General features: G+C 38.0%; 1 protein-coding gene across 1 annotated transcript; it reads left to right on the top strand.

Annotated features, from left to right (window-relative positions):
• Positions 1–261: 261 nt before the first annotated feature.
• On the top strand, positions 262–23,635 carry LOC140325781 (nuclear receptor coactivator 5-like). Its single transcript, XM_072403802.1, is given in 11 exon segments — positions 262–410; positions 10,956–11,138; positions 11,804–11,911; positions 14,447–14,513; positions 15,415–15,733; positions 15,736–15,905; positions 18,126–18,226; positions 18,669–18,795; positions 18,902–19,101; positions 21,281–21,592; positions 21,680–23,635. Coding segments are annotated over 10 exon segments (2,208 nt in total). The 5' UTR covers positions 262–410; positions 10,956–10,975; the 3' UTR covers positions 22,321–23,635.
• The last annotated feature ends 2,308 nt before the right edge of the window (positions 23,636–25,943 follow it).

Below are 25,943 nucleotides of genomic sequence, written 5' to 3'. Positions count from 1 at the left end.
GCTACTTATTTTATACATGGCACATATACGCCACAATTCATGCACACATATAGACTAAATTAATGCAGGACATATGAATGTTTACAGAAACTTTAGAACAAAGAATAGGTTTAAAAAGTGAAACTATTATTTTACATATGCCCCAACATAGACAGAGAGCAGGGGTCAGGAGAAAGTAATGCAGAGTGTAAATGACAGGCGTATGTAATCCAGGGTGCACCGAGAGGTGTGGCCTATACGCTAAGGCACGTTGCTACTCGCGGTCCAATGGAGAAGCAGAGTAGGTGTGCGTGATATTGGACGTAAAGCGTAACGTCGTGAATAGGTCGCTGAAGAGATTGTGTGCGCGAGCTTTGTGTATCGCAGCCCGGGAAGTGATAAAGAGCGGCGACAGAGCGTGACTGATACAGGTGAGTGCGGCGCCATCCTCACGGTACACATCGGCTTGTAAATCGCTATATGCGCAGTGCACGGGGCTGAGGAGAGACCTCGACTTTCACCTCCTTGTGTAATGGCCGAGCCCGGTCTGCATGTAATGTGGTGACAATATATCTGTGTGCCTCTGACACGATGCGGCCTCCGCTCCCCTCACACAACCATTGCCGCTCTTCTGCCACACAAATATGGCCGCTCTTAAAGGCCCAGTCCACCTGGTAGTGATAGGCTGAGCCACCCAGTGGGTGTGAAAGATTCATCCATTGTTCTACACTGTGGAAAATGAAAGTGTGGCCAGTGAATGGCGCATGGACTTTTTTTGAAATGTTTAAGATTCAAGGAGGGTAAAAAAGGTGTTTTATGTTTTATTATCTTAGTACATTGTGTTATGTGTCTTATTCATACTAGTGTATGCGACGGCGAATGGTGACAGGTACACTTTGTGTCTTATACCTACTTATAGTGCATAGGACGTGACAGGTACACTTTGTGTCTTGTACATATATATATATATTTTGCATAGAACGTGACAGGTACACTTTAAATAGTGTCAATATGTGCTTCTGAGAGGCTTGAAAATCTGCAAAAACAAGTCCAGGTAAATACGGGTGAGTACTACTAGATATACAATGACATGGATACATGAGAACCAGCATAGGATATTGACAGGTGCACTTTATCTTCACTGGTATACATTTCTGATCTGAAGAAGCACATGGGAAATCTGCAAAACATCTTTAGCATTACAAAAACAAGTCCGGTCTGCTTATTACTAGAATAACAATGCCCTGGATACATGAAAACTAGCAAAGGGTGATTACAGGGGTACTTTATTACCAGTAGACAGCATAGATTGCATGAGATGACAGGTTCACTTTATATTTACTAGTAAACATTTCTGATCTAAAGAAGCAGCTTAGAAAGCTGCAAAACATTTTCAGCATTACCAGAACATGTCTAGTCTGACTATTACTATATATACAATGACCTGGATACATTACAGGTGCATGTTACATTGAATACATGGCATAGGATGGGTACAGGGGCACTTTACCTTTACCGGTATACATTATGTGAGATGAATAGAGGTGTACTTCATATCTTGTACCTGAATTCACTGCATAGGGTGATCGGTGCTTTTTTTATGTGTCAATATGCACTAAAGAAATGCAGCCTGGAAAGCAGCAAAGCATCGAGCTGCATCACAAAAACTAGACGTGCTAGAGAAAAAATGAACACAGATGTAACATCTGCAACAAAAATACAATACAAAAATCTACCCACATACAATTATATCTGATGAAAATGACATGTTGACCTGTGTTAAGGGTGCACTTGATATCTAATACTTATGGAAGTTGTGCAGGATGCTAAAGTTAAATATTAATACTACTAGAAATACAATGACCTGGATATATGAGAACCAGCAAAGGATGATTACTCTAAAACTAATACCTGTATATACTGCATGGGATGATGACAGGTGCACTACATTTCTAAAATCTATTTATGCTGCTTTGGGTGATAACAGGTTCACTTTATATTGACTGCTATGCACTTCCAAACTAAAGACGCAAAACATCATCAGCATTACAAAAGCAAGTCTAGTTAAATATTAATACTACTAGAAATACAATGACCTGTATGCATGAGAACCAGCAAAGGATGATTACGGCTGCACTTTAATACACTGCATAGGATGGGTACAGATGCACTTACAAAGGTCATTGCTGGGCAATAATTATGTGTTAATAGAAGTCATTTTATGTTTTGCCTAGGAAATGTTTTACATTGACTCCTGTGCCTATCGATCCTGCATTTTATTTACAGTTTTTAAAATGATTTTCCACATGTTTGCTTTTGTTTAAAACGGCTGGCTACCACTGCCTCCATGCTCTACTCAGAGCGGTAGACTTGTACTGGCCCGCCTGCAGAGCTGGCGTGATGACCGAGTGAGAAGGAGTTGGTACATCACAACCCTTTGACTCATTTTTAATCACTTTTTTTTTTTTTTTAAAGCATGCAACATACCAGGAATTTCATCACTACTAAGGCCATGGATTGCCTGCTCACCTCATAGGGTGCCACCAAGTGCTGCTGGCAAGTTTAAACTTCTACTAAAGTGGAAGTAAACTCAAAACTAACCCAAAACAATATAATCACACATACCTTCAATCCCGCAGTGAGTCTACCCGTCGGGAGGTTTTTTCCATCAGGTCCCACGTGGTGCTGGTATCCGTCTTCAGCCCGGCGCAGAGGGAGCGCCAGGCACCGCCATCTCTCTTCCGCGTTCTTCTTCCTGCGTTGCCTGATCTCACACTGCAGGTGTGACATCGGGTGACATAGATTGTGAAAAAACTTGCAGATCTCACTGAGCATGCGTGAGATTGGCAATTTTTTTTCCCTGTTGTCAAAAGGGCTCCTTCTGCCCATGCCCCACATGCTCTGCCATGCTCGGTCATGTGCAGAAGAAGCACCCAAGAGCATCCCGGGATGTGTGACGTAGGTATCCCGGGAGGCTCTGCGCTCCCATTCATTCTTGATTACCTAGGTGATCCAAGAACTACGAGGGCGGTGCTGCACCCCTTTTTTTTTTTTTTTTTTTAAAGCGCAAACAAACAGAATTTTTACTTTAAATTAAAGGGGTGTCTACCCCTTTATTTAAAGTAAAAATTCTGAGTTTAGGTACACTTTAAAGTGGAGCAAAAAAAAGTTGAGTGCTGTCATCTTTCTTCTCCTTCATGCTGCAGGTCATCTTTAGCCATCTTGCTTGGCCATTCTGGTCTAGTGTATCGCCCACGGGATATCATTAAATCCTGGCACAGCAAGGCAAGCCTGGAATGCTGGGTATCCTGGCAAGCAAAACTGATACTGCATGTGCACATCTCGGCTTTGCTTGCCTGGCCAGAAACCCAAAGCATTCGGGCTGGTAAGACAGATTTTTTCAGAAATCGCCTGCCTGATCAAACATTTGTAAAAGTTTAATATCACATTAATGCTCTGCTCAAAAATTTTACAACTGTGTGATGATAAATATATAAATATTTTGCTTGCTCAATTTCTCACATCTGGTACTCGCCATGGCTGCTTGGCAAAGATACTCTGCAAGGCTTCACACTAATACTCATTATTTGACACAAGGCTGATCACTTCCCCCCTTTACACTGTATATGCAATGAAGGAATTAAGGACACCTTATAAAGTACAACCCTGGACTGAAACATAAATGAAGAGTTTAGCGTGCCTTGCGGGTTTTAAAACACTTCAGATCAAGTAACACAAAAAAAATTTCCAATTTTTTTCTCGTATGTGTTGTGTCTTACATTCAGTCATTTGAAGTATTCATATTGCATACCTGATACTTCCTATAGGAGCATTGCTATATCTGGTATCCTTATCCGTGCTATGTGTGGCATGTGGTTGCCCTTCTCTGCTTCAGTGCTCAACCCAGAAATTTTTTTAAGCCGGGTGGGAAGAAATTGTAGGTGGGTGGAAGCCCCTGTATTGTGTCCAAACTCTTTAGTAACCACCCAAAAAGTGCCGGGTGGTGCACCCAGCTAAAGGGGCCTGGGGAGAACCCTGCTGCTTGTTCCCGCAAATACCTACACATGTAGCAACAGCACAAAGGAACATAGTTCTAGATACTTACATTCTGAATTTCAACAATATAGTGGTTGTAAACTTCTAGTAGATGTGAACTTTGCAATTAAAGTCAGTCAAAAACTTGTTATATCCTGAAGTTTTCACTATACAAAAGTAACAGTCATTGAAATGATCTCCTGGCTCTTGCCTAACCATAGGCATACCAAATGGCATCTTATCACGTGTTCCCCTTGTCCACATCCGTAAAACCTCGACGCAATTTTTGCACACCTTATGAGGGGCCCAAGACTTATCTTGAACATGGAGTTTAAGTTGAAATATGCCAAATAGGTTTGTTCTACAAATGTGCTGATGTTCGCCCTTTGACTGGGGATGGTGAAACTGCCACAGATATACCAAAATGAATCAGGGTTGTTTAGGCACTTATGACGAGAACCAACAGAGCCAGACATGATCTGAAAAAAAGGAAATACGTGTAAGTAGAAAAATAAATTTTGCCTATTCACTGTGGATGTAAGTAGAAAAAGAAATTTTGCCTATTCACTGTCAATGTAGAGCAGCGCACAACCTCTGACCACACGGTCTTGCGTGTAAATGAATAGCCTATACAAATCCACGCGACAATAATCGCATTAATATAAGCGGTAGGGGAAAAAACATGACATTATAGAAAAAAACTAACTGCACTTTCAGAATCAGCATACCTATTTTAGTGTAAATAAGCTTAAAAATTGTTGACAAAAATTTTTTTTAAATTGTTCCCCAGTGTTATTGGATGTTCAATTTAGTCACTTGTGTGTATTGCCTTCACAAACTGTTCCTCAGCGATCTTGAAAATGTCATGCAGGGAAAGACTGAGAAAGCAATTCTCATTTGTGGTATTACTATGTGTTGTAGTATTTTGTTTTTGTGCATATTGCGTGATTATAACAATGATTAACATGTTAATTATGAAAATTAAAAAAAAATGGAAATATTGGGAGCTTGATTTGTTTTTCTTAGCTTCTGACATGAAAAAAAAGCCAGCTGCTGATGACATACGTAACATTAAAATATAAAATATTTTAGCTCAAAATCCCCAATCATGAAATGAACATAGCACTAGGAGGTGGACTATTATTGCACTAAAGAGATATATATTAAGCCTGCTTGGTTTTCTGATAAAAAAAATATGGCAGTTTTAATTGTTTGAATAACCATAAGGGGTATCTAATATATATATATTATGCATTGTCATTTATGTTTTTTCCATGGTCTAAATTGTCCTATTAAAAAAAATACAGTCTCTGTTGTGAGGCTGTGCTATCTCCAGTTGTTAATAGAGAAATATAATTGTATTGAGCCACTGAATACTGCTTTTAGTACTGAATATACAAACCTTCATTTGTTCATTTTGTTTAACAATGTGAGTATGTGAACATTTTAAATAAGGGTTTCCCCTTAACTCTTTTAAAGTTTTTGTAGTCTTGCAACCAGGAAATAGAAATTGGTTTCATTTGACATGTATACATTTAAATTACACCATACTTTCTTTGTATTTTCTAGACATAGTAAAGTCATCCTCCCAACCCGCTGATATTTGCCATCTAATCTCCATTCTCTAGGGCAAAAACTATCACCCACTAGGCTAAGCACAACATTTTCTACCTGGATGCTCCAGGTATTTTGCTTTGGAGGGAGTGGCAAAGTAATGAGTGGTTGGCAGTGGCCTTTGCTCGTTAAGGGTCTGTCCTGGTCCTCTAAATCAGAGGTCGGCAAACATTTTTAGCCACTAGGCCATTTCAGGGGTAGGCAGGAGCACACTAGGCCAGACTCTCTCTCGAGTCGCCGCCCTAATGGCTCAGCCCCCACCAGGAACACCGCCTGAAGGGAAATCCCCCTCCTCCACAATGCATACAGAGGAGAGGGAATGTTCCCTATTTACCCCCGCAGCGTAAGTGTTAATGCTGCCACTGTAAATAGGGAAGGTAGCCACCACAAGGAGGCTCAAGGCCGGTAGTTTGTTCCGGCTCTGCCACGGGTTGCCGGCTGGCATTAGGGGGATCGGCCAGGGGGCGTTAGGCCGGAACAAACTACCGGCTAAGCCTTGTCTGGCCTTTAAAAGCCAGAGTTTGCCGACCCCTGCTCTAAATCTTGTTGTACTTGGCAAATTTCTGTAGCTGCCTTGTTCAATAGAAAATCTAAATTGTCTTGGATAGTTTAATTCCATTGGATAGTTGAGGTCTTGACTTTTCTTTGTTTCTTTCTATTGTAGCTTTGACTTTGTATTTCATCTTTTTGTGGTTTTAGAATTTAAACATCAGTTTCAGGTAGGCTGAAATAGGTTTTATTCAGAACTTCCCTGTATTTGGTTTTATCAACCCTTTGAACTGGTATCCTAGTCCATCATGAAAACTTTTTTTTTTATTATGATTAAGACAGTATTTCTGTAGAGCCAGCATATTACACAGTGCTCTACTTAAGACAATATGTTATCTAGCTGATGAGCAACATTTTCCTCCTATCCCAAATTGTTTTGCTTTCAGGACAGGATAGTTAATGTTGATCTACTTGGTATTTGGCCCAATTCACCTTCTTTTGATACATTTGCAATGGATTTTTGTTTAATTAATTTGTATAGATGGAAAAGTATTGCAAAGTTCAGCAGTGGCATGAACTGCCCTTCTTGTTAATGAAGGAAGTCTTTCCATCTGATGAAGAACTGTTTGATACCCAGATCTTGATCAAATGGAAATGTGCGCATAAATAGCTATTACAAGATCCTTTTTTTTTTTTGTTTTGTTTTTTTTTTTTTTACTTCAAACATTCCTCCTCCTTTGTATATGTGTTAGTATTGATGAATATAGGAGGGTGCTTTCTCCATAGTTGCAAAAAGTTATAAATGATTCCTGTTCTCCAGATTCAAAAAATCTCCTGATACAACATGTATTCAGAAATCTCTCAGTACATGATGTTTTTATTCTATGTGATGGCCTGCATAACTCAATAACAACATAGAATACCTGCCTGCCTGTCTTTAGAAAGCTTGATATAGATAAGTTTATAGTACTGGGGCAGTTTCAGACCTGCGGTATTGTGCTGTGGGCTCAACTTACATTCCAAAGTTGGGATCCATTTGTTGCATGCAGATTGTGATGCGGTTTTTCCATAGTTGCTTTTAGCTGGAAAATTTTAAAATTTGCTCCTTGGCCACAACTGTGCCCGAATCTGGTAACCAGCAGTGCAATATGGCAAATCCATAGGGTTTTGAGTGAGCCTGTGTCCATTTGCTAATGGTAATAAAAGATCTAAAAAGGGAAGACATTATTTCCCTTGGGGCTCATCCAGGCAGGCATTGTTTTCATATGCCTAATGTTAATCTGGAATACCTATCAAACTCAGGTCAACAAAAATGTCATTAACTTTATTGATCAGAGCACGTGGCAGTTCTAAAGCTGCGTTCGGCTTTCTTTGCTTTTGTGCAGAGTTCCTTTCAAGCGTGCCTTGGTAAGATGCGTTTTGTACTGTAGACAAAGAAGGTCAAATGCAGCCTTTTCTTGGTAAATGCTGTGTTTTCAGTTTGTAGCCTCAATCAACTATATAGTGCAGTGGTTGCCAACCTTCTTGGTCTCGCAGACCACTAAAACTACTTGCTCCAGACCCTGCATGCATCCACAACACCAGTAAAGCTAACAAGGAAATTGTCATTTTTATATAGGTATGGCATATGCAATTGCCTTTAAATCTATTTGTAATTTGTTAATCTGCAGTAGTTTTTTTTAACATTGTCAAAAAAGCAATGCATTATAGTCATCTGAAAGCAAGTCCCCCTAAAACGATGGTTGCCAACCGGTGGTCCGCGAGAAAAGTTTGGGGGTCTGCGGCTCTGGTCGGTGCAGGGTCAGGAGAAGAACCCTGCAGGGGGGGGGGGGGGCGCACTGGCCAGAGCCGCGGACCACGTTCCCCGAGCAGTTCTCAGGCTCAGGAAAGTCGGCGGGCTGTGTCCCTGCACACAATCCGCCCACTCTCCCATTGCAGGCTCAGATCTGTGGTCAAGAGCTGGTGATTTTAGTGGTCCGTGGACCTAAAAAAGGTTGCCTGCCGCTGCCCTAAAATGTCTTTTCATTGTGGTTGGCTTGCTGACTTTGTTAGATGGCTACAAGGAAACATTTTAGGTGGCTTATGCAAAAGGAAGTTCAGTTTTAGTAAAATACTCCATTATGGTTAACTGATTGTTTTAGAAGATGCAGGGCCATCAGCTTTCCTACTCGGAGCATTTACAGTTTACCAGGTGATTTTAATGCCCCAGACCCTTCTATTCAGAATTCGGTATGGCAAGGTGATGAGGAAACATACAGCTCTAACATCAAGAAACTAAAAGGTAAGAAACTTTAGAGAGAGACTTTTTCCCTAACTAAAATGAAGTTGCACTATGGATTGCATAGCTGAATAGTTATACTTTGGTAGTGTTAACTGTCTTAAGACAATGCAGATACACCAAATATAGCCTTGAGTAGGGGTGTAGATAATCAAATCTTCCAGAAATATAATATTATTATTGAATGGTTTTAAGTAATAATAGATTTAGCATTTGTCAAAACATTATGGATACCAAAAACATATAAATTATCTCAGTTAAAGGGTTAAGAACTCTTTAAAAACTAAAATCATGCCAATTTCTTAACAAAAATCTCCCTTACCTATTACAAGTTGTAGACACTCGATAAATACTGTGTCCAGCAAATTACGCACTGACTTGGCTTCAGTCTGAGGCCCACCATTTTTACCCACGTTGCCATCTTTCTTTATTTTTTTTTCCTTTTTTCCCTGTTGATGGTGTCACTGCACACTGAAATCGAATGATGTGTTGTCCTTGAAATGTAAAATAAAATGTTGACAAAAAGACTTGTCAATATTCTGGCAGTTACATTTTTTTAGTTGTCTAACCAGGGGGTGGGGTGGGGTGGGGGCCCAGAGCGGTACAATGGCCGCATTTAAAATGGTTAGGTTGTCTTGTGAGCATACCAGTGTAAGTGTGCTCACATTTTTGAGGTGTGTTTGCAGAGGGAGTTTACAGACTTTTCGAAGTTTAGTTCACAGAATTTAGAAGGGCAGCATTGCTGTACTTGGTGCTGAGAGTGTCTTGGGACAGATTTTGAGCTATGTTGGGCAGTCTGGCTTCTAGACTGCAGCTACCACTGTGTGTTTTGGGTCAGTGTGACAAATACTACTGTTTTTACTACTGTGTATGTAGCCTGGCTGCTTTACAGCATTATGGAAAGTTTTCATTTGATATTTTTTTATTAAGAAAAACTGCATTGATCTATACAGAGAGGGCTCCCTAAAACTATTTTTGTCATGGGGTACCCCTATCATACTTGGTGGACCTGGAACTTTCCCTAATTGTTGCCCTCTACTCTTGCCTAGAAGTTACCAAAATAGCTATCTTAACAAAAAAACTGACAAAAAATCTGGTTTCTAATTTGACTCTACATACACTTTAGGGTTGAAAAGACTAATTTCTATCAATCTATGCAGACTGTGTGTTGTTCATCCTCTTACATCACACGTTTCAGACACTAAATATTACACTATGCAGTCTCTAATAGATTGAAACAACCCAATGCCCCTGGTAGTCAGGCACCATGTGATCATTGCCTAGGCTTTGTATCACATGATGGGTGTACAGGATAAATGTCTTTGTATTGCATGTTTTGAAAATATGTGAGGTAGTAAAATGCCATGTGTAGTATGTTCCAGCACACTATAATAGTTCCTCAGCCTAATACTCACTGTAAGTCCTCCAAGCTATGTGCTACAATCCTAGTAATACAGTTGGGACAAATTTACCCATTCTTTTCCTGGTGCTGGTACTGCCTGATATAGAAGATTCAAATTAACCGTTGTGCCGCTTCTATCATTTGCATGCAGAACTACAGTTACAATGTTTTACTGTAGACGCCTGTGATGTGTGAGATATCTCGCCTCCTGTTCCATTGACGCAAGTGATGCCGAGACTACATATCTTCAGGACTACTTGCGTCTATAGAACATTTGTAGAGATTTATTATCGCTTTCTACTTGGTTCTAACTTCACAATCGTAATGAAAAAGCTTTGGGTATAGATACACTTTTAGGTGAGCCCCTGTCTTTGAACAGCTGTATTTTTCTGTAGATTATAAAAAAGCTTATTCTATTTTCACTGCAAACTGTGAGCTTCTTGCAGTATACAACAGAAGCTGCAGCAAATAAAAAAAAAAAAATTCTTGACTAAGATTTAATGAATCTTCTACATGATTTCCTTCATTGGATTTTCCTTTGTTCAATAAAAAGCTTGGCATTAAATTTGGGTGTTAACCCCCTAACCGCTAAGCCCGTAATTTCTCGCACTAAATATTTTTGCTCTTTTGGATAACCCCGTATTTTTTCGCCTACACTAAAATCCCCACTTACCTGGTCCCGCTCTACTAGAACCCTATTCGGACATATTTCTGTAAGTTACAGGTCTACAATTTAAAAAAAAAAATTTCATGAAAACCTGTGACGCTTTTGGAACAGAAATCTAGAAATCAGTGTAACGCTCAGGTGGTTAATGCCCACTTCCTTCGATTGACCTCACTCATTAAGGAATTTTGTTAGTTTTTTTAACTCTTCAAGAGCCAGCACACGGCTGTCACCAGAGGTAAGCTCTCTTGTATACCGAGATCTTCTGCTGTGATGTTTTCAGGAAGCTATGCACAGCTTCCCTGTTGATCCCTGTTTATTTGTGTGATCCCAAAAGAAGCAAAAAGTGAATATTTCACAGTGAATCTAGTGCTTTGGAATGTATGCACACAAATAAATAAATCTTTTTGGAAAATAGCTTATCCTATGTGTTAGCCTTATTTGGTTTTGACATTTTATATGCATGATGACGTTTCTTTTCTCTTTTTGCGAAGTTCTTTGGTGCTTGTCGGCCATGTCTATTTCAAGAGACGAGAGCAAGAGGGCTTCAAGAAACCAGATTAATAGCGATGACCCCGACGATTTAGAGCGAAGAATTTTTGTCGGCAATTTACCAACAAGCCAGATGAGCGAGCTTGATTTGGAAAACCTCTTTTCAAAATATGGAAAGATCGCTGGTTAGTAATAGTTTGTCACTTAAACAGAAGTTCATTAGAAGCTCCACTTTAGTTGTGTCCCTTTCTGCTGGGACAAAAGAGGACTATGTTGTATGAAATGGCTCCATACAATACTTACTATAACTTGAGTTATAAAACGAATGTGTAACAATATTTAATGCATTCTGTTGTAGTAAGCCATTGTTTCCACGTACATATTGGTTTATTGTCCCAGCCGTTCATTAAAACATTCCCTGGTGCAAACACCAGCGTCTTGCTAATCTATCAATTTTAACATGTTTATGTAAAAGTTATGTGAAAACTCCTTATGAGCTTTCTTTTTGCACATTAGCTGATTGTTGATGTAGAGTAGCAAAACTGGTGTACACAAAAGTGGTGGCATTAGACCTTAAGAAGGGCCAGCGTCAACGGGCTTTTATTGGATTTAGAACTGCTAAGAGAATTAAAAAAAATAAATATAAACGGCTTGAAACAAATAAACTTCAAGTCAAGAGAAGGTCAAATTCACCTGCAGTGAATTCTAATTGATGTCAGAAGCCTCTCAAGCATATTTTTGTTTCTCATTAAAACCCATGGACATACGCCTTTATACATAAATTTTGTTCATCTCAAGCCAGAAACAAAATGGTGCTGAATTCTAGCTGTAACGTTTGTTAATTTTCTAGCCCTTTCCATGTTCCGTGGATATGGATTTGTGCAGTTTGAACACAGAGAAGATGCGGATGCTGCTTCCCGGGGTGAGAATGGTCGAATTTATAAAGGGTATAGATTAGGTAAGGCAAAACTATTTTTAAAAATTGATACATTTTTGCATTCAGGATTCTGCTTTATATTTTTGCCATCTCCTCACTTTTTGGTAAACTTTATTATATGCTTACGTGAGATTTCTATTGTACACGGGAATTCCCTGCCTGCTTTTTATTAAAAAAATTGCCTTTTACTACCCTTTCATTAAATATTAGTGGCCTAGTCAAAAGTTTTAGATACTGGGTACTCGCAGAGAACGGGTATATCTGAGTTTGTAAGTTTCATCTTTAATTACAGTTCTCTTGGATCTACATGATGGGCAGCACCTTTCTGTCATACTTTAAGAATGTCTCCAAAGGAAATTCCCATGTCTTCTGGTATCTTCACATGTTGATGCTGTCATTGATCTAGTCACATATATCGGCTCACATAAAGTTGAAGGTGGCCATTTTCTAGGGAAAACGTAACACGTGTATCAAAATTTAAAAACCCATCACAATAAATACCGAAGGCTTAAACAATATTCATTTGTGTTGTCTGTTTTCGGATGCATTGTTTTGCAAGAAAACAAGAAATAGTGTTTCTACAATACATTTACATTTTATTCGTTGTACCTCTTAAAAGTACAGACAAATACGTGTTGGTTTGCAAGAAAAGCAACTGGCTCTTGCTTCCTCTCTGTGGTCTGCCATCACTTGACCTTTTACTCGTGAAATGGCATGAAATAGTGTCTGTCCTGCCCAGTTGATAAACTTCAGAATCCCTCCCTTCATCTCTTTAACACAGAGATTATTGTTCTGTAGTAGAAGAAAAGAAGATACTACTCTACTAAGATAATATTGAGATCGTACCTAGGTAAACTTTTACTTTTAATGTGATCAGCAGGTACATTTAGCAATTTTCATTTTGAAAATACAGAAATAAATTCCTTTCGATGGTATACTTAACAGACTAAAATACAATAGGAGAACATTGTTTAAGTTCATATACACATTAAGGACTTCAAGCCTATGCAAAATAACTGTCCTACACAATATTTACCATATCCAGATTTTAATTATGTACATTCAGTTTTCATTGCCTACATTTAAAAAAAAGTTTAGAATTTTATCAGTAAAACCAGTTTGTGTGTGCTCTTTGGTTCTTATTTTGAACATTTAAAAGAAACTGTATACTTCAGTTTTATTTTTATATATATATATATATATATATATATATATATATATATATATATACACACACACACACACACACAAACTTTTAACATAAATATAAAGCGTTCTAAATAAGAGATCTATAGTTAATGATTTTCTCAGAACACTCACAATTCCCATTTCAGTATTACTGAAGGTTACCAAAAGAAAGCTTTTTACAAAATTTGTTTAGATAAACTGAAGACATTTAAAGTCAAACATATACATTACTAAACTGTAAAAATTGGAAGGGTTACTAAGGGGTGTATTCTGTTGGGTCTTAAGTATTTACATCTACTTATGTTAGTGGGAGTCTTTTTCATAGGAGATGCTGGTGGTAGAAAGCTACCTTGTGTGTCCTGTTCTTTTGTTTTCATTCTGTTTGTAAATATGGATTTACACACGCAGAATGGGAAATTATGTGTTGTAACCACTGAAATCCTATAGCAGTGTGGATATCTGCTTATCTCTGGTGTTATGTAAAGTACTTTTCCTGTCTTTTCTGCCTAAAACCTCTACGTTCCAGTGTCTTGTGAAAGAATTTAGCTCTGCTTTAACTTTAAATTCAGGATCACTGCTAGTATTTAAAAGACTGCGCAAGAATCGTATTCGTCGTACTGCTCATAGTCCCACTAAATTCATTAAAATATCTTTAGGAAATTCACCTACCCTGCTGCTTGATGCAGTTAAAACAAAGCTGTTTGCTGTTGAAACGCAATGCTTCATAAATACCTGGTATCCTGCTAATTTGTAATGACAGCATGGCTTTGTACAGGAATCTACTTTGACACTAAACATCAGTCAGTGCTGTTGGTTTACATATTTTCCTGGCATCCTGACTGTCACCTGTAGCACAGACAACTAATAATTGTGGGAACCTTTGGGCAGGGAAAACCTTCCCTAAAGATGGATACACTATCATAAAAGCATTGCCGTTTAATCTTTTGGATTTTTGTGTTGACAAAAGCTTAAATTTGGAAGATGCTTCTTACCAAGACTATGTGGAAAATAAAGCATGAGGTTCAGCACATATGCCCTTCAAGTTACTTATTTTTTGGAACTCCTCACTTAGTCTGGATGTCCTAATACATTTTTTGCACCTTTTTCTTTTTGTCTTAATGTTGAATAAGTGTACTCTGGAGAGGATCTGACAATTTATAACTATGTTTTAAGGGGAGTTGTGATAAAGTATTTTGAGATGATCTACGACCTCAACATTTTGTTCTGTGGATCAGAGCTCGTCATACTGATTGAAAATAAAAAAATCTTCTTTTTGATCATTTGTCTAAGTATCTTGTTTCATTTGTTTGTTAAAATGTGTTCTTCTGTTGCACACTATTGAACAGATGGGTTAATTGTGCTTTTCAGATATTAACAAAGCAGCAGAAAGAAGAAATATGAATAAAGGTCCATCCAGGTCCAGCCCATCACGAAGGTAAAGTATTTGTGGAGTCGTTCATGGACTGGTCTTAATGGAAGAACTCCTAAAAATACAATCTTGCGTATCTTGTAACTGGACATCATCCTATAAAATGCTCTCGCCTTGTTCTGGATTCGTTAATTTTGAAATAATATTCTGGATGAACACAGCCTTGGAATTTATATACGCGTTCCGCTGCTTAAAAAATACCGCATTCCGTTGAACTGCGTGCAGAGTAGAATTGCTTTATGGTTGCCTACCCGTTCATCGATTTCCATTGCCTCCAAAATGCTTTATTTATTATCCTGACTACAATAACTGTTAATGGCTTCTAAAATAAATAGCAGCTGCGTTCCCATTCACATCTGTCCGTCAAAGCATGCATCTTTTTATAAAGTTACTTGTCATATTGGTTTAACATTAAATCATTCTTATCCAGAAAACGTTGTGTCAGCCGTTTAACCTCTGTGGGGTTGTCTTGAATGGTGTTTTTTTTTTTTTTTTTTATTTCCCTGTCATTTGAGACAGCCATAAATGCTAAAGCAGGGACACCTGCTTGGCACATCTTTCAGTCTAATAGGTTATATTCCAACTCTGTGTTTTAAACTACTCAAATAAAGTTAGTTTCCTACAGTTTAAAAAAAAATTAAAAAACAACTCGTTAGATGCGTATCTAAATTCTCTTAATTCTCTGCGGGTTAAATTACGTTTATAAACAGCAGTATAATTTAATATTTATGTCTGGTCTGCATACTTTTATTGGTTTTGTCCTTTTAAATAGCTGACTTGATTTGCCTAGAAAGCCAGTAGAGCTCATCATTAATATATTTTTTTTTTTTTAACTGAATATCATAGAAAGGTTAGACTGCTGATACTTTTGGAAAATAAACTAACAATTTGCTTTTTGGTGCTTCAGAGATTTGTATGGATATGGAGAAGGCCAGGAACCAAGACGTGACCGCTCCCCACTTCGCTCTAGCCCAAGGAGAGGTAGTAGAGAGCCACGTGACAGAGATTCAAGGGCGGTCCGTGATGGCCGTGAACCAAGAGACATTAGAGATTCCAGAGACCTAAGACGAGATTCCAGAGATCAGGACATTCGCATTTTGAGAGATGGCCGTGAAAGGGATTTCCGGGATTCTCGAGATTCCAGAGACCTGAGAGATTCTCGAGATTCCAGAGACCTGAGAGATTCTCGAGATTCCAGAGACCTGAGAGATTCTCGAGATTCGACCTGAGAGATTCTAGAGATGGAAGAGACCTGAATGATCCTCGAGATTCTAGGGAATATAGGGACCTTCGTGAAGCAAGAGATAGAGATCTTCGTGCGCGTGATTCGCGAGATATGAGAGATCCATTGTTTGAAAGATACAAGGAGGCTCGAGACCCAGGGGATCCATTATACAGGTTTGAACATTTTTGTTTTTAAGATGTGTACCAATAAATTTAATCTGACTTGTGCATATATTTAATAAGTACAAAAGAAAATGTCTGTATTTTGGGGATTTGTAGACTGTGTGTATTTTTTTTAAAAAGCCCAGAGTTTACTTGGCCTAAATAATTTTTAATGAAAAGGAAAGTAAACCAGAATATTGCAAATAAAAACATGTCTTGTCCATGCACTGCTCTTCAAACATTCTTTTTTCAAAATTTCTTCTAGTGGTGTATCTACTAAAACTAAATAGGCTGCTGATCGAAGGAAAAGGTTGTAAGCATTCTTGGTAAAATATGCATCCAGTCTTTGCAATCCCTCCCCCTCCTGCAATTTTGTCAGCTACCTGTTTAAGTAGGGAGTGCGCTCTATCCCTTGGTAGCTTTTATTGTACCTTCAGAAAAACATGGCGGGGGTAGCTCCATGGATGATGTCATATGTATTTTTGAAGATGTGTTGGAAAAGTTCCTCTGGAAGAAATTTTTTTTGTGGTGTCTCCCACTGTACTAATCTGCCTTAGTTCATATATTAGTTGAGTACACACTTTGGACTTAAGTATTGATCATTACACCAATTCCTGTAAATGGAAGTGCTCCAATGTCAGACATTCCTGCCTTCTGTAATTTGCTTTTTGATTCTTACGCAAAAAGGTTTGATGTATGAACTTGTCAATCTTAAAGATGGACATCTTTTTAACTGAAGGAAAAAAGGGGGGGGGCAAACTGTTAATGTTTGTACATAAAAGCACTCACTTTACCCTTGGTAGTGGACTTGCATTCATCCATTTTTTTTTTTGTCCTTTTTCCTTTGCTCCACCACCCTCATTACTAGGACTACCTTATGTGTATTCCTAACTGTGCTGGGTGCACTTTCATACTTTAATACTGACTACTGTATTAAAAAAAATATAAAAATATATTTTTGTAAAAATTGCATTAAAGGGTCGCAAACTTCTATGGGCCTTGCTGGAATCCTATTGCGGTGTAAAGTAAATAGGTGAGACTGTCTCAACGTATTACTTTAATTAAAAGCTAGCTTAAATTATTTACATTACATGCAAGGCAAACAGCATGATTGCAAAAGGGGAGATAGCTATTGCACATTTGTTTGCCGTTGTTATAGGAGAATTGGCATTCTTTAGACTTGCTATATAGGCCCCGCCCCTACTAACAATAAATTTACCCTTTTATGTGACTTTACCATGTCAACGCTAAAAAGGTAAATTGAGATAATTTGCCATTCTAGTGACTTTTCTCTCGTAAACTGCTAAAGTCCTAAGATGCCTAATAACAGTCTGCCACACGAAATTGTGCATGAAATCATCTGAGATCTTCCAGAAAATGATATGGAGACATGGGGCCTGAGGTGCACTGTAAACATTGCGCTTTACATCAGCGCTTGTATGAAATTACAAGGTCCACTATCTATATTAGCAGTTAATTCATATAGTGACCTCAGTCTATTTACTTTTAACAAATGGCTGGGCTTTGTACATGTAATCCAACAAATTCTAAACATGCTACAGCAGTCTTTCTCAACTTGGGTAACCTCTGCTATAGTTACTATATCCGCAGCTCACAGTCCACTAGTGTGGTGGTCGGAGAAGAATTTCACCCTTACAGATAGGCAAATAGATTATTGGTGTCAGTTAAACTGACCTGGGAGGCAAAAATATCATACTGCTGAAGGAACCCCTAACATCTTCTGGAGGAACCCTAGGATTCCATGGAACTCTGGTTAAGAAATACCACAGGCTTGTTTGGATACTGAACCTATACTGTGAGTGACTGTCAGACTTGCTACCCAATACAATGGTATGATAGTGATTAATGCCATTACTGTCCCTTTAAATGTCAAAGCCACCTTTTAAAAAAAAAAAAAAAAACTATACCGTCACACAATATTTTTTTACGCAAATTCTGTTACGTATGAAGGAAATAAATGGCATTAGGCCGCATCTACCCGTGAAAACTAATTGAACATTTTTTCTTCACTCTGTCTATAGACAGAGAAGAAAAACTCTGAATGAATTCTGGGGCAAAATGATTATACAAAAAAAAACTATGGGTTGGACTCCAGGGTCTTATTACGCCAAACAACATTGCTTCCTACTAAACTTTTGCTGTTTTGTATGTAGATGTCCATTTGATGCTTTTTGTTGAAAGTTTCTCAGATTGTTGTTTTGTTTTCTCTAGAGTTGATGACGTCGTTGATAAATATCGTCTTGATGATTTGTATAGAAAAAAAGATGAATTTTTTGATCGGTATAGGGATCCTCTTGATAGGATTCCAGAGGGTATGTATGATATATATATATTTTATCAGATGGCATTGTGAAACTATTTAAAGACACCTCATATTTTAGAAAATGTCTAAAAGGGAAGTGACCCTTCACTGTTTCTCTTGAATATATGAAATTTTGCAGCAACTGAAGTAAATGTAAATTCTTAAATTTATCAAAGCACCGTATCATAAATATTTGAATTTATTTTCACCCTTTGACGCTATAACTGGAAATGCCTAAACAAGGTTCTAATGGCAGGTTCACAGAAGTATACTTCCAATGAAAGGGAAACTGCATGACCAGGTTCTCATCTACTTAACCGTTTTACGGCTTAAATAATCCTTTGTTAGCAGTATTTACCTACTACATAGAAACAATCTTTTTCTTTTTTTTCTTTTTTTTTTTTTCTTTTATTTTAAATCATGAAACAAATCCTTGCATTGTTCTTATTTAGATCGATTAAAACGCGAAGAGCGACGCCGTGAAGAGTTGTACCGACACTATTTTGATGAAATTCAAAGAAGGGTTGATGCTGATCGTCCTGTTGATTGCTCTGTTGTGGTGGTTAACAAACAGGCAAAGTAAGATTGCAGATTTGAGTTATCATCTTGCTTTTTTAGTTAGGCTCATGGCACAGTATGACTAATTTATTTGTGATTTTTATTCCACCCCTAACCTTTCCTCTAGGGAATATGCAGAATCTGTGGGTCGACAGGTCCGTGACATTGGTATGCTGGTGGACCTGATTTTTCTAAACACAGAAGTATCACTGACCCAAGCCTTGGAAGATGTTTCCAGAGGAGGATCACCTTTTGCTATTGTGATAACTCAACAACACCAGACACACCGTTCTTGCACTGTGAATATCTTGTTTGGAACCCCACAAGGTATTTGTGGGTTGTTTATTTCTTCCCATAGTGTATCATAAATGTCTGGTATTATTTCTAAATAAAATATTTTTTTTTCAGTGTTGCTGATCTGCAGCCATTGCATGCCTACATGTATGCACTCGAATTGCTGCATGACAGTTCTTTAAAGCATAACAACAGCGGAGAGTGAGTGCAGCATAGGCTACCCCTACTTGCCAGTTCCTATATTTTCTTTCTGTTTTAAGAGCTATTTAAAAATAATAATTTTGAATACATAAATAACTTCAATATAAAGACTTAAAAATAATTTACAAATGATCATTTCATATAAAATTCCTGAGAGGGCATGCAAGTAATTTATAAAATCCCAGTATTGGAGGCACACATATTAAAACTCTTGTGGAGTTGTCCTTAAAGTGTTGCTTCTATTTAACACCTCAATGAAGAGGGTGAATTAGCTCAGTGGTTTTTTTTTTGTTTGTTTTTTTTTTTGTTTTAAATAATGTATGTTCTTTTATATAGTCGTTTTCAGGATAATAGCAATGTGTTTAAAAAGTGAATAAAGCTCAAAATCCTTATAATAGTTTTAATTCCGTACATGGAAATACATTGGAAACACTGCACATTATATTCCAAATCAATACATGAATATTTTATCAAATGTTACTACTTTACAAAAAGTAAAAAAAGAAATATCAATAAAAAAAAAAAAAGCAGTGTTTGCATTCTTCCACGTCAAACATTCACTGTATTAACTGAAACAAAATTCAAGATTTGATTCACTGAACTAATATTAAGTTGTATAACCACTGTTTCTGATAACTGCTGTACATCTGTGTTGCATGGCATTGACCAACTTCTGGCACCAGTGAACAGGTATTTCAGCCCAGGATGATTGGACTACATTACACAATTCTTCTGCATTTCTTGGTTTTGCCTCAAACAGCACATCAGTCTTGTTGGTCTGCAACCAACACATAGCTCAAATACTGGTTTGTTTGGGGTTTTGTTGAAACGCCTATTTCACCTTCAGGATAATGCAACGTGACCTTTATTAGGTATTTTGATATAAATAAACTGTTCCATGATTTCTTGATATGTGATAAATAGACCCAACACCCTAGTATGAGAAACATCCCCATATCCTGATGATTGCTTCACTGTCTCCACCTGAATTCAGTGTTGGGGTCTTCAGACAAACTGTCTGCAGCCCCTAGACCCCAAAAAGAGTAATCTTGCTTTCATCAGTCCACAATATGTTGAGTCATTTATCTTAATGCCAAAGTGTTCTTTGGCAAACAGTAACAACCTTGGCACATCTTTTTTTTTTTTCAACATTGGCACTTTGCGTGTGCTTCTTGACGATAGCCTGGCATCACTTAGGTGTCTTCTAATTGTAGAAGTACTCAAAGGTAACTTTAGATCTTTCTGGAGCCAATCATTGACTTAGCCATTGCCATTTTGGCTATTCTATCAATTGGATTGCTAATTTTCTGGTTTTGGTTGCCATTTTAAAGTATTTCAGATCATTTTGGCTGAGTTTCATTTTCTGCACTTTATATGTTTTCCCATCTCCAATCAACTTTTTAATAATAGAAGTTCCACCTTCCTTCTCTAAATAAAGGCTTCTCTAACTCTCTACACTTGTATTACTATGAACAGCCTAATATTTCCTTTTCTCCACTTTCTATATAGGAATACCACAAATGGAGTATTTTTTTCTTCATGTTTTGCTTTGGAATAGAATGTTCAGTGTTCCCAGTGCTTTTGCGTGTATGCAAATAAAAGATTTTAAGCTTTATTAACTTTCTTATTGTTGTTCTGAATACATCTGTATATATCAGGATATTCTTCTGATATATTTTTATTTTCATTAGGATGATATTGTCAGGTAAGTAGATGTCAGATAGATAGGTAGAGCTTCATACTTGTGTGTTTGCAAAACAATGACAAACTACAATACTTTTATTTAATAGGACGGAAAATTAAATGCTTTCAAAGTAATTTAAAAAAAATAAGAATGCCTTGGAATTATTCCCCCCCCCCCCCCCCCCCCCATTCCTTTAGCATGCATATATCTTTTGTTTTTTATTACACTATTGAAAAAAGAAGAAATAAAGAAATAAGTATACCCCACTTCTGTAACACTGTATACCTGAAAAATGCATTATTGTTATGGAATGTCCTTTTGTTACAGAACACCGAAATATGCCACTTGCCGATGCAGTGGTTCTTGTGGCAAGAAGCTACGATCGGTACAAAATAGAATCTCGGGAGAAGGAACGTGAAGATATTGCACGTCAAGCGGCCAAACTGTCGGCAGAAGCTATATTAAGAGAACGTGGTGCTCTGGATGAGGGAATAAGGGGAGGTCACCCTCCTGGAATAATGACCCTCCTAGGCTTGTTGGCAGATAATAGATATGTAACTGGTGAAGAAATAGACAAAGTCATCCTATATTTACAGCAACGAAAAGAGAGAATGTTAAACCTCTCCAGTGATTCCTTATGTAAGTGGTATTGCATTGTTTATTTTATGCAGGTTTTTTTCCTCCTATTTAATGAAGATAACTCGCATTGTGTCCTTGATTTTTCAGCACAACTTTTAAGACAAGCCGGAACAGCATCATCAAGTTCTCTTGATGCCCAGGCCACACTTGTAGGCAGTCAGCAGACACTCAAACTGACTCAACAATTAGGCTCTTCCGCTGCGGCACTTCAGTCTACGAGCAACTCTCAGCAAGAGCTGCAAGCAAAAATTCTCAGTCTCTTCAGTGGAGCTTCTACTGCTCCTAATCCAGCTGGCTCTTCAGCGTCTGTTACTTCCATCCAGAACTTTGGTAACATGTCCAACACCCCGCAACGATCATCTTCGTCAGTGGATGCAGGAATTCTTGGCCCAGCTCCTCAAAGATCTCAGCCAACAGCGGGTCAACTTCCTAACTCCTTGTCTGCTGGTGCTGCAGTTAGAAGTGCAGCTCCCCGACCTGGCGCTTCTCAAATGCAAAGCCTCTATGGGCAACATCCAAATCGAAACCAGGCACCTGGCAATATTTCAGGTCAGAGACCAGGAGCTTCAGTTGGTATTAATTTTGACAACCCTAGTGTCCAAAAGGCTCTAGACACGCTCATCCAAAGTGGGCCTGCGCTCTCTCATTTGGTGGGTCAGGCTGCAGGCCAGGCTGGTCGCGGTGGGCCACCACAACAGCCTATGGCATCCTACCCCCGTCATTTTTAGTGGAAGCATACCATGTGCAGTGGCCTGGTCCTGTAGACCTAATTTAGTAGTACATTTCATAATGTGTAAGAAACGGTTATGGTTTTTTTTCCCATTGTTGTTTATTAGGTAATACTTTTATAATATACAGCGACTAAATAAATATCCTCTGAGTACAATGTTCACTGTTCTAATTGGCAGTCAGTTGTCCACATAAAAGCTCTGAAGAAATTCCTCTGCTCTTCTCAACCATGATTACTACAAATTTTGCATTTGTAAAATGGTTTTGTAAATGATATCAATGGTATCAATCGATAACTATTTTGTTGCAGCTTTTTTTTTTTTTTAGTTTTACTTAAAAGGAAGTCTTGTAATAAATGCTGGAGGAAAAGCTTTACCTATACCATTTTATTAATACCCAATTTACAGGTAATCACTTTCTTAATAATCATAAAAGCAAAGAAGTTACACAAAATGTAGCTTATGCTTTTACAATTTGCTGAATGCCTTTTAAAAAGGCATGATAAGTTACTAAACCATCACCCATTGTTGCTGTACTTTGGTGTTTTTTTTTTCTGTTTGTTCTGCCTGATTTTTAGGGCTTAGGTCTTCAGAGAACCCATGCTAAAAATGCTATATCCACAGCTCACAGTACTGTAGTGTGGTAGGTCAGTAAAAATGAACCCATTAACACAGATGAAGACCTTTCTGACTTGCACCAAAGGTCTAAAAGGGGCTCTCCATTGGGCGGAGGAGGTATTTCTCCTCAATTGCAAAGCCTGTATGGACAGCTTCCATATCATGTCCAGTCACCTGGCATTGTTAGGTGTCCAGGTCAAAGATTAGGTCCAAAAGATTCCAGACACTGTCATCCAAAGTGGGCCTGCACTCTCATTTGGTGGGGCAGGTAGCAGGATAGGCTCTTTGTAATCGCCCACCACAATAATCTGACATGTTATCCTTGTCATTTTTAGTGGAGGCATACCATGTGTGTTGGACTGTTCTTGTAGATATCTCCGTAGTATGTTTCATAATGTATATAAAACTGTTTTTTTTGTTTTTTTTTCCATCCTTGTTTTAGTTAATGGTTTTATAATATAAAGGCCTAATTTAGTTAAAGGACATTTAAATGTTAATTATTCTACTTGCCATTCAATTGTCTACTTACAAGCTCTGAAGAATTTCTTTCTCTGTTCAACCATGATCACATAGAATTTTGCCTTTGTAACATGGTTTTGTAAATGGTTATTTTCATCACTGTTATGTTACTACTTAAAACTGCATTTTGTTGCAAACTTTTTTTTTTTTTTTTAAATAAAGTTCAACTTTAAAAGAAGATCTTGTGGGGTAATCTTTGTTAAACGAGTAGTTACATCCTTTGTTGGCACAATTTTTTTTTTTTATGTCCGATTTACAGGTAATCCGTTGCTTATCGATCATAATAGCAAAGCAGAAATACAGAATGCAGTTTATGCTTGTCTAATTTGCTAAAAGCCATGATGGGTTTCTGAGACTTCACTCAATTGGGTGCTAATTTCTGTAGTAATCCAGATATACAAAGAAATCAAATAAATACGTTTATAAATTATGTGGAATGGCACATGGAAGGAGTATTGAATACATAAAGAAAAGGAGGTGCAAAAAGGCATGGAAACCTGCTGAAATCTATCAGTATTTACAAAGCAATCCTGCCCCATATCAGTGCATTAATATTACCTGCTTTATCCTAACCGATCGCCTATTAAAAATTATTTTAACTAGGTATTACACAAGAAGCATCTCATGATGGGTAAAAGCTAAGATCCCTCAAGACCTTTGTAACCTCATTGTTGCAAATATACTGATCCCAGTGGTTACAGACAGATTTCTAAGCTTCCCAGTAGGCACCGTTGGGGCCATTACCTGGAATGCACATCATTTCACCCTAAACCCACCAAGATCAGGTGCACCTCGCAAAATTTCTGACCGAGTAGTCAAGAATGGAAGAGTTGTCTAAGCGCCAAGAATCACTCACAAAGAGCTTCAGAAAGACCTGGAATTAGCTGTTACAATTCTTTTAATAAATAATGCACTCGACCAACACAACCTCTATGCACGCTTACTCCACCAGTAAAATACTGGGAAACAATAGTCTGGTCTTATAAGACCAAAATGGAACGCCTTGGATGTCATTGCACACACCATGTTTGGAGGGGAATCGACACTGCACATCACCCAAAAACACCATACCAACAGTGAAGTTAGAAGGTGAGAAAATCACTCACAAAGAGCTTCAGAAAGACCTGGAATTAGCTGTTACAATTCTTTTAATAAATAATGCACTCGACCAACACAACCTCTATGCACGCTAAAAAAAAAAAATATCAGATCTGAGCATGTAGGCCCCTTAAAGGATGTCTCTGGGTTGGTAACGGGATAAAGAAAAGGCAGATTTACTAAACACTTTTTTTTTTTTTTGTACACAAGGAGAAATGGCAGAGCTCAAGTCCAAATTGGTATCAGCAATATAACAGCACAAGGCCTGGATGGATTGCATACACGAGTCCTCAAAGAGCTGAGCTCTGTTATTTCAAAGTTCAACAATAAAAGTAAGTGCCTACCAATTTATTCAAAAAAGAGGGAAGAAGCCCAGTAGGAAGTATCCTGTTTGCTAAATGGAATCCTGCATGCTGAATTGTCTGTTCCCAACTGCTTACCCGCTCACATTCTCCTCTTATGGAGCTGCCGTATGGCGTCCCAGCATAGGGCCCGCCAAAGGGTCCACGCAGGTTGTCACAGCTGCCCCCACCAACAAAAACAATCACACAGAATTGTGACTGCAGGGGTGGGCGGTAGGACACCACATATCGGATGTGCTCAAAATACAATACAGATTTGGTTTACACAAATCAACACAGATTTTTAACATTTGCTTTTAAATAAGTGTGAAAAGGGCAGCTTTTTAATCACAATTACAATAAATGCAAAATACTTTCAATAACCAAAAAGCAGAGGGAAGGAGGGGGAACAGTGGGAAAGACAGAAGGGGAGGGAAGGACAAGGAAGGAAAAAGAAGGGAAAGGAGGCAAATCCATTTAAACTGACAGGAGGTATCTTTTCTTTCATGTTTATTATTTCACTCCTATATTGTATGCAAACTAATATTCCAAGAAAGGTTTATAACTCAGAAAGTAAAAATCCACTTCATCTCTTTTTTCAAAAGTATATTATCCAAATTACCGCCTCTATCGTTGGTTAGAACTTGCCCTAATGCTATCAACCTCATTTCATCCACATTGTAATTATGATACATACCCATATGATGGTTCAATGGGGTAATCATTTTACCACTTGTCACATTATACACATGTTCATAGATTCTTTTTTTCAAACTTCTAATTGTTTTACCTACGTAATAACGCCCGTAGGTACAAAACGCCAAATATATTACACCTTTGGAGTCAGTTTAGGGGATAGCGGTAGCGAGGAACAAATTAATAGGAATCTTCAAGTTATCCTTTTTTGTGTGAATCCAGTGGCATTGATTGCACTTATTGCAGGGAAAAGTACCCACTTCACTTATATCTGGTAGTAGAGGTTTTCTGTCTTTTCTAAAATGGCTATTAACTAATTTGCCCTTTAATGATTGCAACTTTCTATAGGTA

Source organism: Pyxicephalus adspersus, chromosome 3 (genome assembly GCF_032062135.1).
Source record: "Pyxicephalus adspersus chromosome 3, UCB_Pads_2.0, whole genome shotgun sequence".
In the NCBI taxonomy this organism is placed as follows: Eukaryota; Metazoa; Chordata; class Amphibia; order Anura; family Pyxicephalidae; genus Pyxicephalus; species Pyxicephalus adspersus.
Note: the sequence above shows the minus strand (reverse complement) of the source record. Positions and strands in the feature narration are given on the sequence as shown.